This window comes from Rutidosis leptorrhynchoides, chromosome 2 (genome assembly GCF_046630445.1).
Source record: "Rutidosis leptorrhynchoides isolate AG116_Rl617_1_P2 chromosome 2, CSIRO_AGI_Rlap_v1, whole genome shotgun sequence".
NCBI lineage: Eukaryota > Viridiplantae > Streptophyta > Magnoliopsida > Asterales > Asteraceae > Rutidosis > Rutidosis leptorrhynchoides.
Genome location: NC_092334.1, coordinates 389,040,883 through 389,057,044, shown reverse-complemented (window position 1 = coordinate 389,057,044; position 16,162 = coordinate 389,040,883). Strand labels below are relative to the sequence as shown.

At 35.2% G+C, this 16,162-nt stretch overlaps 1 protein-coding gene across 1 annotated transcript; it reads right to left on the bottom strand.

Moving 5' to 3' along the window:
• Positions 1 to 8,149: 8,149 nt before the first annotated feature.
• LOC139892147 (pyridoxal kinase-like) lies at positions 8,150 to 13,325 on the bottom strand. Its single transcript, XM_071875188.1, has 13 exons — positions 13,203 to 13,325; positions 13,027 to 13,126; positions 12,576 to 12,669; positions 12,382 to 12,486; positions 12,145 to 12,228; positions 11,946 to 12,019; positions 11,585 to 11,649; positions 10,430 to 10,493; positions 10,189 to 10,254; positions 10,054 to 10,110; positions 8,699 to 8,743; positions 8,538 to 8,591; positions 8,150 to 8,442 (listed from the first exon to the last, which is right to left on the bottom strand). The coding sequence occupies exons 1-13, from the start codon at positions 13,289 to 13,291 to the stop codon at positions 8,302 to 8,304; spliced, it is 1,038 nt and encodes a 345-aa protein (XP_071731289.1). The 5' UTR covers positions 13,292 to 13,325; the 3' UTR covers positions 8,150 to 8,301.
• Between the last annotated feature and the right edge of the window lie 2,837 nt (positions 13,326 to 16,162).

The window sequence follows — 16,162 nt, the reverse complement described above, 5'->3', positions numbered from 1 at the left end:
CTCCATTACATTGTGGTGTCTTAAACAACGCGACATCCACTTCTTTACCATGTGGTGTCTTAAACAACGCGACATCCACTTCTTTACCATGTGGTGTCTTAAGCAACGCGACAATGCCACATTCATACGACACAAATAAATACATTATATACACATACGCATAATTATTCCACTCACAACCACGTGTGATAACGTACACCCAAAATGTGTACTTTGCCAAAGGTAGTCAACCAAAACGCACAACCGTGCCAATTGGACCTATGCACAAGTCCATCAAATCCACCTATATGTGAAGTGAGCTCTATAGCCGAGAATCACTTCACCCGACCCGCACCCATCCTACACATACATATGCATATAGGATATTAACACTCACCTTGAAGTCTTGAAGAGTGCTTCCAAGTAATCCGCAAGTCGCCAATGGGAAATACCTAATCCATTATCACAATTACAACATTACACTTAGAGTGGATTCACAATTCAACCCAATTCAACTTATTAGTGCAATTTCGACCCAAATGCACTTCCAAGCACAAACCGTGCCCAAACTAACCCATAATCACTAACACAAGTGAGAATGGTCCCAATATGTCAATTAAACTCGAACTCAAGTGTTAAACACGTGTCATACCCATTTTGACACTTAAACCCTAATTTTGACCCATAAAGGTCAAAATCTCATCCTTTACAAGTTTTGACACCAAAACACATTTAACTCGGTTCTATACTTCAACTTAATCCATTTTAAGTTTATAACCTCATTAAATCGCCAATCGGGTCATAATCACCACCAAACCCTAATTTGACCCAAAGTCAAAGTTAGTCAACCAAACAACCCTAAATAGGTTTCAATACTTCCACAATCACTAAACCTAGTGATTAAACCCAATTTCAAGTTCTAAACATAACCAATTTGTTCACCAAACCGAAATCCACCAACAATAACAATAAACCCGATTACTAGCATCACTAAAGTCACTTCATGAGTCTAAATGGGTTTATCAACAAATCAAGTTCAAACCCTAACTTTGAATAGCAAAATCAACAATGAAATTCGGAGTTTGAGCTTACCAATACTATCACCGCGTAGCCAAGAACGAAAGGAACAACTTTAGAACCCGAGCTTTGGTGAGAAATCGACTCCTTCTTCCCCAAATCAAGCCCTCTCTCTCTAAACCCTTACTCTCTCTCTAAAAATGGTTGAGAGTGTTTTTGGTTGGTGAGAATTTGATCCAAACTGATCAAAGGATCAGTTTTGATGACCCTAAATCGACCCCAAGTGAAAAGACCAAAGTACCCTTCATTTAAAGCCTTTAAAAAGGCTGAAAATTGCTTCTGACCCATTCGGCGCGCCGCGCCACATTGTGGAGCGCCACTCCACTCTGCAGGTCAGATTTCAGAAACTTGTTTTGGCCATAAATTTTTGACCGTAGCTCCGTTTTCGATGAATCAAATATCGTTGGAAACGTAATAAGATTTTCTTTCCAATGGTAAGGCTTTGAAACATTAACACCAACTTTATTTGGGGTTGAAAAGATACGTACACTCCTCGTCACTTCAGACAATGTCCAGTTTCCTCCAACGTTCGAGCAAGCAACACGTACATGCTTCGTACACTTCATACATGCATAGTACACCATAAATACATTATCTACAATAAATATTTGGGTCTTACATGCAGGTTATTGCCAAGTGGTCTGTGATAAGTGCAACAAGAAAGGACATGTGGCGAAAGATTGTTATGCCACCGTTTCTGAAGTAAAGACAAAACTGACCGATGTCAAGAAATGTTTTGGATGCGGGAAGTCTGGTCACTTTATAAATCAATGCCCTGATAAGGAGAAGAACAAAGAACCCGCACGTGGAAGGGCATTTAATGTTAGTACCAGAGAAGCACGTGAGGATCCTAATCTTGTCACGGGTACGTTTACCGTTAATAATCAACCAGCTTCTATTATGTTTGATACGGGTGCTGATAAAAGTTATATGTGTAAAGACTTTAGTTCTAAACTAAAATGTGCATCATTACCTCTAGACGATAAATATACTATTGAATTAGCTAATGGTAAACTGATAAAAGCCGATAAAATTTGCCATGGTTGCGAAATGAATCTCGCTGGTGAAACCTTCAAAATCGATTTGATACCCGTAGAATTAGGAAGTTTTGACGTAATCGTTGGCATGGACTGGATGTCCAAAACAAGAGCGGAAGTTGTTTGCGCTGAGAAAGCAATCCGCATCCCTCGTAAGGATGAAACGTCATTAATGATTTATGGGGAGAAGAGCAACTCAAAGCTGAACTTTATCAGCTGTATGAAGGCCCATAAACTTATAAGAAAAGGTTGTTATGCTATTCTGGCACACATAAAGAAGATCGATACTGAAGAAAGAAGCATTAATGACATGCCGGTTGTAAGAGAATATCCCGGAGTATTTCCAGAAGAATTACCGGGGCTACCTCCACATAGATGTGTAGAATTCCAGATTGATCTCATACCAGGAGCTGCACCTGTAGCCCGATCTCCATATAGACTTGCACCTTCAGAAATGCAAGAATTACAAGACCAGTTGCAAGAATTATCGGACCGTGGATTTATTCGTCCTAGTTTTTCACCTTGGGGTGCTCCTATTCTATTCGTCAAGAAGAAGGATGGATCTATGAGAATGTGCATAGATTACCGAGAATTAAACAAATTAACGATCAAGAATCGGTACCCATTACCGAGGATTGATGATTTTTTTGATCAATTGCAAGGATCAAGTGTTTATTCTAAGATTGATCTACGCTCCGGATATCATCAACTGAGAGTGAAGGAAGAAGATGTTCCTAAAACCGCGTTCAGAACCCGTTACGGTCACTATGAGTTTCTAGTCATGCCTTTTGGATTAACTAATGCTCCAGCAGTATTCATGGATCTAATGAATCACATCTGTAGACCGTATTTAGACAAATTTGTCATTGTTTTTATCGATGACATATTGATTTACTCGAAGAACAAGGAAGAACATGAGCAACACTTAAGACTGGTACTGGAGATACTCAAGAAAGAAGAATTGTACGCAAAATTTCGAAGTGTGATTTCTGGTTACAAGAAGTACAATTTTTGGGCCATGTTGTCAGTAAACATGGAATTAAAGTTGACCCCGCCAAGATCGAAGCCATTAGTAAATGGGAAATCCCGAAGACTCCAACACAAATTCGCCAATTCTTAGGTCTTGCTGGTTACTACCGAAGATTCATTCAAGATTTCTCTAGAATCGCCAAACCCTTAACTACATTGACTCAAAAGGGAAAGAAGTATGATTGGTCCACAGAACAGGAATCCTCATTCCAGTTATTAAAGAAGAAGTTAACGTCTGCACCCATTTTGCCATTACCGGAAGGAAATGATGATTTCGTGATCTATTGTGATGCTTCACGCCAAGGTTTAGGATGTGTATTAATGCAACGCACAAAAGTCATCGCATATGCCTCACGACAACTAAAAATTCATGAAAAGAACTATACGACGCATGATTTAGAACTTGGAGCAGTAGTTTTTGCACTCAAAATATGGAGACACTATCTATATGGCACCAAGTGTACAGTGTACACTGACCATAAGAGTCTTCAGCATATTTTTGATCAAAAACAACTCAATATGAGGCAACGTTGCTGGGTAGAGTTGTTAAACGATTACGATTGTGAAATCCGTTACCACCCCGGAAAGGCTAATGTTGTAGCTGATGCCTTAAGTCGAAAAGAAAGAGTAAAACCTCTTAGGGTTCGAGCTTTGAATATTACAATTCGTACTGATCTCACACAGCAAATTCAAGCAGCACAGTTAGAAGCTTTAAAAGAAGAAAACGAAAAAGGCGAAATGAGCAAAGGGTTAGAAAAACAACTTGAAGTAAAAGCCGATGGAACCCTGTATTTTGCTGGTAGGATATGGGTACCAAAACATGGTAACCTAAGGCAACTAGTACTGGATGAAGCACACAAAACGAGGTACTCAATTCACCCAGGAAACGGAAAAATGTACCACGATCTCAAGAAGTTTTATTGGTGGCCTAATATGAAGACAGAAATTGCTACTTATGTAAGCAAATGTTTGACGTGTGCAAAGGTCAAAGCTGAGCACCAAAAGCCGTCAGGATTACTGCAACAACCGGAAATTCCGCAGTGGAAATGGGAAAGAATAACCATGGATTTCATTACGAAATTGCCAAGGACTACAAGTAGTCATGATACTATTTGGGTGATAGTTGATCGTCTAACTAAATCAGCTCACTTTCTACCAATAAAGGAGACAGACAGTATGAAGAAATTAGCACGCCTATATTTGAAGGAAGTAGTTTCCAGGCATGGTGTACCCATCTCTATCATATCTGATCGCGACACCCGATTCACATCACGTTTCTGGCAGTCATTACAAAAAGCATTGGGAACTCGATTAGATATGAGCACCGCTTATCACCCACAGACAGATGGTCAAAGTGAAAGAACAATACAAACATTGGAAGACATGTTACGGGCATGCGTGATTGACTTTGGAACCAGTTGGGATCTACACTTACCGTTGGCAGAATTTTCATACAATAACAGCTATCATACGAGCATCAACGCAGCGCCATTTGAAGCACTTTACGGTAGAAAGTGCAGATCTCCTATCTGTTGGAGTGAAGTAGGAGAAAGACAACTTACTGGACCAGAAATTATTCATGAAACCACCGAAAAGATCATTCAAATACAACAGCGATTGAAAACGGCCATGAGTCGCCAAAAGAGTTATGCTGATGTAAGAAGAAAACCGCTAGAATTTCAAGTGGGCGACAAAGTCATGTTGAAGGTGTCACCCTGGAAAGGCGTTGTACGATTCGGTAAACGAGGAAAGCTAAGTCCTAGGTACGTAGGACCCTTTGAAATCACCGAAAGAATTGGAGCAGTTGCTTATCGATTAAAGCTACCACAAGAACTTAGTAGTGTTCACGACACATTTCACGTGTCAAATTTGAAGAAATGTTTAGCTGAAGAGGATGTCGTAATTCCTCTTGATGAAATACGAATCAATGATAAACTCCATTTTGTCGAAGAACCTGTTGAAATCATGGACCGTGAGATCAAACAATTAAAACAAAGCAAAATACCGATAGTTAGAGTTCGTTGGAACGCTAGACGAGGACCCGAGTTTACTTGGGAACGTGAGGATCAAATGAAGCAAAAGTATCCACATTTGTTCACTGATATCGCTCATAAAACAGGTACTAATCAAAATTTCGGGACGAAATTTTCTTTAACGGGGAGGTTATGTGATGACCCGGAAAATTTCGACTTATTTAAACCAATTCTCTATACGATTTATTATTTTGACACGTTAAACAAAGTCTGTTAGATTGAGTCTCAAAAATTTTAGAACTGTTTCATATATACAATTACCGTTGACTACTCTCGACGATTCATGAACAATTATGTATGTATATATATATGTACAAGTAAAAAATGACTTTCCTATAGTAAAACACTATTTGCTACAGTAAAACACTATTTGCTACAGTGAAACCGTATTTTGCTACAGTGCTACAGTGAAAACGACTTTGCTACAGTGATTTGCTGCAGTAAACACTATTTGCTACAGTAAACACTATTTGCTACAGTAAATACTATTTGATGTCGACGAACTAGCAAACAAAACGGGAAAGGCGGCCATGCGATCGCATGGCAAAAACACTGAAAACTCATGCGATCGCATGAGCTACAGTAAATCGTAAAGTACTATAAATACGCAGTTTGTTCGACGATATTTTTCACACATAATTATCTCTCAATATTAATATTTATATTATAATTATAATTTTAAATTTAAGTTTAATAATAATAAGATATATACGAGGGTGTTTTTAATTCGGGTTTCAAACCGCTTTAAGCTAAGGAAATATTGGGTATTGTTTGGGGTATTGTTCTTGAATCCAAGGCCAATCATACGATCGTCTACCATCATTACGTCTACGAAATTTGCCTACAATATTGAGTCTCAATATTGAACTGTGAGTTTATAGTCTCCCTTTTTAAATACTTTAAATATTTTTGGGCTGAGAATACATGCAATTTATTTTAAACGCAATAAGACACAAGTACATACTAAATTCTACACTGAGTTAAACCGAAAATCCCTTAGCTTTGGTAACTAGTAGCTGCCAGTACATAGGATATGGACTGGTGGGCGCGAATAATTGTATATGGATCCATAGGGCTTGACATCCCCGTCCGAGCTAGAGCGCTAGCCTTTTAACGGACGTATGTTATTTGAGTTTAAGACACGTTGGTTTGCGTGTATTAAAACGAATGGGGTAATTATCACTATAGCGTTAAGTTTAGTTACCAGGGTGCTCTGTTACGTAGAATCTATTGATAAACTTTTAATAAAATCTTGTGGTCTATCTTTATATATGTTTATGACTCGAGCAATTAAACCTATAACTCACCAATATTCGTGTTGACTTTTTAGCATGTTTTATTCTCAGGTCCTTAGAATGCTTCCGCTGTGATGTGCTTGTTGCCTGCATGGAGTCTCTCATGCTTTGTACAAAGTTTATTGCATTCAAAATAAAACTGCGTTGTGTAATAAATAACTGGACTGTGATGTCAACCTGTAAATTAAAGACTTATGTATTTCGGGGTTTTGCTTATACCTAAGCACTCGCCCACATGTTTATAACTTTCTATGTTTAGAAAGTCACTTATTTTAATGAATGCAATATTTTATCAAAACGTATCATATAGAGGTCAAAACCTCACTGTGGAATCAATGATTAACGTGCCGCGTCAATAGCGATTTTGACGGGTCGTTACACATTACATTTATTCCATTCTCCAATGAGAAGAGCATCATCTGCATAATTCACAAGCTGAGGGACATTAGATCCAACACGCAACCCGATTGAAGTAATAAACGTGGAATTACATCCCTTGGGGGTGTACGTTGTTTTCGTGGAAGTGATGCACAAACGTGAAATATCACCTTTGACTTGGTCCCAAAAATGTTTAATGAATCGAAATGAGAACCCGTTAGGATCTGGCGACTTATCACTACCGCGTAGCAACACAGAACATAAAGTCTTCCAGAACAATAAGCTGTACTAAGTAGGTCAGGAAGTTAAACAAAGGGTTACTATGTTACAAAATGTATATAGAAGTTAATCAGTACATAAAACCTTGACACCTTATGTTCAACAAGATATGTAATGTCTTCGTTAAGTGCTTACTTAGCCTCACCTAAACAACTTATATATCACAAAATTTGATGCGGGCTCAATGAGGGTGTAAGTGATGATATATAATTAATTTACCAGTGCTTCACAATCTATATGCAAATATTCACAGTACAAAATTACAAACAAAACATGAAAAGGGGAAGAGGAGGAGGAGGAGGAGGAGAAGAAGGGGAAGAAGAAGAAGGAAGAAGTAATTACTAAAACTGAAAACCTTTTTTATTAGAACAACTCACACACCCAACACGAATATATTCTAACGAGCGGCCTTGAACCTCTAACCTCTTTGGTTGAAAGACCCCTCGAATACCGCTAAGTTATAAGTACTTTGGTACCAAAACTGAAAACTAAATTAGATAGTACCGTTTTATAATTGGGAGGGATTAACACGGTACACGCTAACACGCCCTTTTTAATGAACCGGCCCCTATGTTTCTTAAATATCTCAGATCATAGCTTCAAGATAAGCAGCCTGCTCTTTATCTTGTTCCACACAATCCTCCTTATCATCTTTAAGAAAAGACATAAAACATATCATTAGGAGGACACGCTGACCAACTAAAATCATTGTTGTGTAAATTTAACAAACTAAAATCATTGTTACCCCTTTCATGACATACCTGAAATCGGAAATTTCAACAGAGGGATGTGATGCAGACTGATCTTACAAGTACTCTGAAAAAGAAAGAGCATACCTACATAATCATTCGAACATATCCAATCCTTCACTTAAGAAATTTTCCCTCTAAACAAATCGTACAACACATACTCAAATCCGTAATGGAAACATATTCCAACAACAGATTATCAACAAAAATGGCGTAATTAGTTGAAAATCTGGCATAAAATTAAATGCATTATAGACCTATATTTGAGGCAACATATGACAATATAGCTCTAATTTAAATATAAACCATCTGAAAAATACTAGTACTAGTTTGATATGATGTGAAGTAGCTAAAATTCATTACAAAAATATACCCTATTACCCTTTTAAACTAGAAAAGTTTTAGGTACGTACTATAATTGTACGAAACCTAATTGTACAACAAATTAATCGTATAGCTGAGATCTATTTTTAATTTCTGGGTTTCGAATATCATCTTGACTCTGAATCAATCTAATCTCCAAGCTGCTTGTTTGCGTATCATACCCCGCCTTCTCATAATCCTTCAATGTTCGACTCAGAACTGCCTATAATTGGTTTACAATATTATAGCATGTATTCAAACTCAAGATTTTCAGTACTTCAAATATATACATACATCTAGCTGGAAACGGTGACCTACCTGTAAGCTTGATACCGCAAGTTCTGCTGCTTTGTCAAGGTTGTTGGGATATTTCTGCAACACAAAACGACAGACAGTTTATGAAACAACAGTTTTATTTATTTTAGATTAAAGAATATAGAGGGCGGTAAGTTATTTTCAAAGGAAAAAATAGTCGTTACATTACTCCACCCAAGTAACAATGCAGTCATCAAGTCGCCCGTCCCCTGCAACCATAAGGAGGGATACATCAGAACTGGAATAAAAAAAATCCAGTATTTACTACATATAAAACCCATGGAAATATATATGTTTATGTTTGCAGGTATGCTTATGTTTGTATGTTTTAGGTATGCAAGTATGTATGGGTATATGTATGCATGTTTGTTTGTAGGTTTATGTACGATTGTAGGTATAAATGAATGTCTGGGTATGTATGTTTATATGTATTTATACTCGCATCGTTCGGTGCATCTTGGGATCACTATGACTGAGGACGACCTTCTTTGCCCATGAGCTTGGTTGGTTCTCATCTAGTTTTGTGGTTTCGGGGATGTCTACCGTAAAGGTGCATGAGTGGTTTTTGGTTTGCTACAGGTGGCTGGCTCTTTGCTTGCGCAACAACTTCCACCTAGCATACTTTTCGAGTTCTTTTCTTAATGACTTTGGCTATATTGTGAGGCAATAGCAGGCGTCGTTTTAGTGACGACTTGACTGCCGCTTCGCGCCTAAATTGAACTTCAGGCATGCTTTAAAACCCACGGAAATCTGATTCTACCATTTCCGTGGCGTCCCTTTTTTATATGTATATATATATATGTATATATATATATATATGTATATATATATATATATATGTATATATATATATATAGTGGTAGGATCAAGAGGGAAGTAACCAATCGTGGGAAGCGGGGGGAAGCAAAATCTTTTTTTTTTTTCGTTTTTTGAAAAAACTTTGTTCACGAACAGTATAGATTGGATGAAAATATGAACATATAAAAACATTTATCACAAAGTGTCTTTATTAAATGTTCATATTTTCATCCAATCTATAATGTTCGTGAACAAAGTTTTTTCAAAAAACGAAAAAAATAAAAAAAAATAAATAAATTTGCTTCCCCCCGCTTCCCCCCGATTGGTTACTTCCTCCTTGATCCTACCACTATATATATATATATATATATATATATATATATATATATATATATATATATATATATATATATATATTATACTTTATTTTTGTTTATTGTTTATTTATCTATTTTAATTATCTATTTATTTATTTATTTGGCCGGAGGTCCTCACGGAAGCAATCTCTTTATCCTGGAGTAGAGAGAGGGATGTCTCTCTCTCCTTGTGAGTAGAGATTTTTTTTCTCGACTCATGGCTAGAGGAACGACTTCTTTTCTATTCTAGGGTAAAGGAAGATTGTCTACATCTCACCTCCCCATACCTCGCATGTGCGGGATTGGGTATTGTTGTTGTTGTCGTTGTTGTAAAATGTTATAGTTATTTAGTAGAAAAGCCATACTGTAAAATACGCAGGGATTTTAGGAATCACAATCTTGAATTGCACAGGAGATTCACCCTATTATATAGATAGATAAAAGTCAGAACAAAGTAAAGAAATTGAAATTAAGTCGCTAACAATTTATTATGTGTGTACCTTTTCTTTCTCATGACTTCCAATTAGAAGAAGATTCCCATCTAAGAATAGGCTTGTTATCACAACCTGAAAAAAGTAAAAATAAAAAATAAAATAATAAAAAAAATACCTAAGATGGCCAAACTTAAAAAACTAGGTATATGAATAATATGTAAAGCTATAGAAACTTTATTACTAGAAGTAAGAAAAAGAAAGAAACTGTCATTGTAAATTATCAGATATTACATGTTTTAGAAAAAACCTTTTTTGGACCAGCTGCATGAAGATACCTGCATGCTTCCCGCCCATCATGCTCAGATGCAATTCTGCATAACATAAACGAGCATATGATATAAACATTTTCAGGAGTGTGTTTATTAGAGAAAAAATAGTTTTGGTTAATGCGAATAGCAAGATACGTAATACGTGCCCCATCTAGTCATGCCTAGAGCATTGCCTCGTATTATACCGACTTTATACAAGTTATGTAGGAATCTAAAGCCAGAGTTAACATGGAAAATATTGATTACTTATTTAGTAGTTTTACCAAGGACCAAGGTTGTAGAAGTCGTGAGGGGACAATTCGGTCAGGACCTTGGAGGGATGACTCAGGACGAGACGGAGACAATTCGGTACGAGACGAAGACGAGTTGGGACGAGACGGAGACGAGTCGGGCGTTGACCAACGTTGACTTTAAATAATAAATAAATAAAACATACATATATTACACATAAATATATCAAACATAAAACACAAACATTTCAAATATAGATACATGACAGAAAATCCAACTTAAAAAATATTAAAATTTTGACCAATTTTGACTTTGACCGACTCAACCCCGATTTGACCCAACTATCTAGCCTTGACCGACTTTTTAGGCGTTTTTGGGCAAAACGGGACGGGTTAGTCACCATACCGACCGGTCGGCCGACTTTTACAACAGTACCAAGGACTAATAAGGCATAATGAACAAAAAACGGAAGAGATGAAAAAGTATCGTGATCAATGTAGACGGTTCGAGCAGGTAATAATTAAAAGGGTGATTGCGGGTTTGGAAGATGCTGACAATAGCGTAGTTGGGTTTCGTGCTCATAGGTTTTGTTTGGCTTTGAAGGCTCGATTGTAGGCTTGTAGGTTTCGTTTTGTTTTGTAGTTCGATGTGTTGGTGATGTCATCGTTATATCATGTGTTATTATTTCGGGTTATTTTTTCGTGCGTGTTTTTGGTGTTGGTTTCATGTCGTGTAGGTTGTTGTGTTGTTTTGTTAAGTCGCTTTTCTTGTGTTGTGTTTGTGTATTGTCTAGCTTCTAGCTAGTTTTTAATATATAAAATGCTTGTTTTTTTTTTTAAGAAAAAAAAAGGCAGAATAACTATAAATGAACTTTTTCAAGCTTAATAGGATGCCTTAAATACCTGAATCCAGTCAATTGTTCAGCTTCAAACTGATTGGGAGTCAACATTGTAGCAACAGGGACAACCTACAAAAAATATAACCAGCCGCGCTAATAGTTATTCTAGATTGAAATACCAGTATATCACATACTTAAAAGATGAAGAGTACAGAAAGTCAGAAACAACCTGTTTTACATGTATACGCGCTAATAGTTATCTTTTCCGTTTAAGGTGCTTTGAATCTTACAGTTCTTAGTGACAGACACAATTGACAATTAGATAATATCTAATCAGCCAAGTTTGAAAAACAAAAATTTGGCTAAACTTTAGTACATTGAACATGCTCTATGTTGTAATCAGTGAGTACGTATCAAGTTTTTACCTTTTCATGATATACAGAAACCAATTCTGGAGGAACATACAGCTTTCCTTGATCGCCCATCACTGGATCACAAACTGACAAGCCACACAATAGTATATACACAAAGTATATATAAATTAGTTTAAATTGCTTTATGAAGGAAAACAGTAAATTAGATAATCTGACATTTGTAACTTGAACTATCAATTGTCGCACTCACCGTATGTAAGTGCAGGATTAATGGACCGAAGCTTCTTGACTACTTCTAATACATTGTCTAAAAAAGATACCGAACCAATGTAACCTGTAACGGCACCAACAACAGTTATTATAATTCACCCGAAATCAAATCCAATCAAAATCAAATATTTAATAACTTGTCATGTTAGTATATCAACTTTTTTTACATTAAAACACAACATAAACCTGTATAGCACCAACCTAGTAAATACAGTACCTGTCAACAAATGTGTGTAATATAGAAGATTATTGGCTTCTAAGCCTTCAATCAACTCCCAAAGTTGCTTTCCGTTTAGCACTTGTCCCTTAAAAGTTGGGTAACCTGCAAATTCCAAAATCCTGTTGTTGCTAAACTGTAGACACCCGAGTGTAACGGTTGGTTATTCGCAAAGTAAATAAAAAGCACCTTGCCTGTATGGTTTGAGAACTGTACCGACATAATCGGATCGACGTCATAACCAAGTAGTTGAAGCGGAAACACAGCCGACTTATTGCCAACATAACCCTATTAATACACAAGAATAAACCACACTAATGAGTTACTAACTTTGCATTATAGTTGTACCTACCAACGCTGAAACTACAAAGTTGAGTTCAAACACTAGTGAACAAACAAGTAATATATAATACAGTACATAAATCTCTCACCATAGACAAGTTTGTACATTTTGTAGCACTCAAATAACCTAATGATGTCTTAGGTTAATAAGAAACTCAAATAAATTCGATTTTTAGTAACAATATTAAGCGAAACCCTAGTATTTGATATGCATAGTTCATATATACGTTATTATATATACACAAATTGATGAATAAACAATAAATGAATATGTATGATGAGTTAATCAAAAAAAGAAGGAACCTGAACAGTGTGAGACTGGATACTGAGAACCCGACCCGTTTCCGATGGTAACGCTAACGATAAAATCGGAGGTGCCATTTTCTTCTTCAAACACCTCCGCCTGTAATCCAAATTAATTTAGTTAACAACAATAATAAACACAATGAGGCTTAGATTGAGAGGGATCAATGGTTTACCTGTCAATTGATGAATTTGGCAATGCGATTAAATGAGAAGGAAAACTAGTGAATGATAAATTGTTATGTAATACTAATAACCTAATCATAGAACCGTAGACGACGATTTTTAGTGGAGTAGCATATAATCGGGTTTAAACTTGAGAAATTTGGTAGATTTTTTAGTAAAATTTGTAATTTGTAATTTTTTAGTAAAATTTGCAGACGTGTGTAAAAAATCGTAATAAATTTTAAATATTAATTTGAGTTTAAGAACCCGTGATGATACATTTTAAAAGTGGTGTTAGCAACGCACGAGCTCAAAAACTTATTATATATAATATAAATATAAATATATGTACTCCTTAATGTACTCATCTACTACCTATTATTAAATATAATAAAATATATATGCAGAAGCTATGTTTTTGATTAAATATAAATATAATTAATAAATTATATCGTGTATAAAGAAACTACGTATGTGAAGAATGAACTGATATTGTTAATTATGTGTATTGCCAAATTGATTCCATAAGTAGTCTATATCAATCAATTATAAAGATAACTTGTTTTATTTTAAAATATATAATATAATATAAATATATAGATATAATATATAGATATAAACATCTTAAAATAATTTTCAACTACAATTCACAAAAAACTTTTGGTTTATATATATGTATATATGTATATGTGTGTGTGTCTATATATATATATATATATATATATATATATATATATATATATAATATAATATAAATATATAGATATAATATATAGATATAAACATCTTAAAATAATTTTCAACTACAATTCACAAAAAACTTTTGGTTTATATATATATATATATGTATATATATATATATATGTGTGTGTGTCTATATATATATATATATATATATATATATATATATATATATATATATTATATTTTTTTGAACGACGATTTTTTGGCATCAGTAAATCATTTCTTTCAATGACCCTCATCATTTGCACGTAACACACACGTTCGGGCGGAAATCTGAACCCGATCGACGGTACCTGGGAACACATCTATTCGGGCAGTAGTTCCGGGTAGGGGTCCGTGAAGGAATTCGGTAAAACCTCCATATAGGGTCAATATATACCACCATTATTGGTGTTCAATTGCTTTAAAGAAAATTATGTCATCCCTAAGGATCGAACCCATGACCTCTCCCTATCCCATGACACAAAGTACATGGGGAGAACCGTTGGACTATGCCCGCAAGTTCATATATATATATATATATATATATATATATATATATATATATATATATATATATATATATTATACTTAAATAAACAGAGTGACAATTCTCATCAACTTTCAATCCTAGCCATCCAATCTTTTAACCACCTCTAATCATAGCCATCCATTTCTAATCTCTCCCTTAATCACGTGACAATATTTGGTTTAGGAACTAAACAGACAAAATTAACCCTATACAAAAAAAACAAAAAAAGGACAGGATTTCAAAACGAAAATAGGGATTTCACAATCAAACCTCATTTGAAATCCGCACACCATTACAGAATTCAAAATTTCATCCTATACACTATGCTCATTCACTTCAATTCAATCATCTGAAAAAGAAACCCTAATCTACTCGATTCTGTATCGTTCTGTTTGCAGATCATATCACTGCAGATTCAACCCGATTCCGTATAATATACAATCCGGAAGTTCGTGATCCCTAAAAAACCCTAATATTCTATTGGAGATGAGACTTGGAGAAAAAAAATTAGAAATTCGCTTATTCGATCTGATTTCTAATGAAGTTAAATCAACATCTGATTAGCTCTATCAAAAAGAATTTAAAGGTACTCTTCTTTCTATAGATTTCCGTTTTAGAATTGTATATACATATTGAGCACTTTAGATTTCAAATCAAATAACTATGCCCGGCGATCTTTGAAGACTAGGCGCTATAAATGAACCCTAATGTCTATGAAATTAGATCAGGTAATCAATTCATTTTGGGTTTGAATTAGTCAAGACGATTGCAGGTAAATTCGATCTTAATATCTATGTTCATATGTCGATAAACTTAGGCTCGGTAAAAAGTCATCTTCGACATCAAGTTAGGGTTTTTGTTGTTTTTAAGTTATCAACGAATCTTCATGTGGCAGCCATGGTATATATGATATAAGTTTCGAATGGTTTTGTTTCCATTTTCGATTTATATCAAATGTAGAGTTGCCGGTGGTCATATGTCTTTTGCCATTTACGGAGTATCTACCTTAAGGTGTTTGCATTTGTTTGATAGGTTAGCTTTGATTAAAGAAATGGGAGATGAACGAATTTCAATTGTGATTAAAGAAATCGATATTTTTGTTTTTTGTTTTTTGGTTTGTATCAATTGTGTTTCATACAGTTAACAGTCATATTATACCTCTATAGTTTGCAAATTTCAATTCTGAAGTTCCATGCTAATGTAACACAAAGATCACATTTTCAACAACCATGTTCTTTATCAATGGTTAATAATTTTTTGTTTTTTGTTTTTTGCACTTCGTTTGTGTATAATATATTGATTTATTATATATTTTATGGCTATATAGTTAAAAGTGTATAAAAACTATAACTTTTTTGAATTCTATGTAGGTGAATTTTCAAATGGAGCCCTCTTCAAACCAAAGCTATTGTAGCAAAAGGTATTCACCAGTTTGCCAGAGGTAAGTTTTAAATTTTTATGTTATGTTGGTCATTATCTAAAGCTTACAACTTTCGAAACAAATTGTTTTAAATTCACATATGAACTAACAGATGGTGGGCATGAAGAGATCATATCCTTTTTCAATGGAAAATATGCAAGTACCTACTTTTAAATGCAAATTTCCTCCTGTTTACGCGAACATAAGAACTTCGATATCGGATTAAGCAACTTCATGTAGCAATATAAGCAGTGAACTGTTACTTTCGAGCCTCAAACCCTGCTTTCAGGTAACGA

Coding starts and splice junctions, on each gene's coding strand:
- LOC139892147 (XM_071875188.1), bottom strand. CDS start 13,291: ATGATTAGGTTATTAGTATTACATAACAATTTATCATTCACTAGTTTT. Junction 12,670..13,026: donor TCCAGTCTCACACTGTTCAG/GTTCCTTCTTTT, acceptor GTGTATTAATAG/GGTTATGTTGGCAATAAGTC. Junction 12,229..12,381: donor TTACACACATTTGTTGACAG/GTACTGTATTTA, acceptor GTGCCGTTACAG/GTTACATTGGTTCGGTATCT.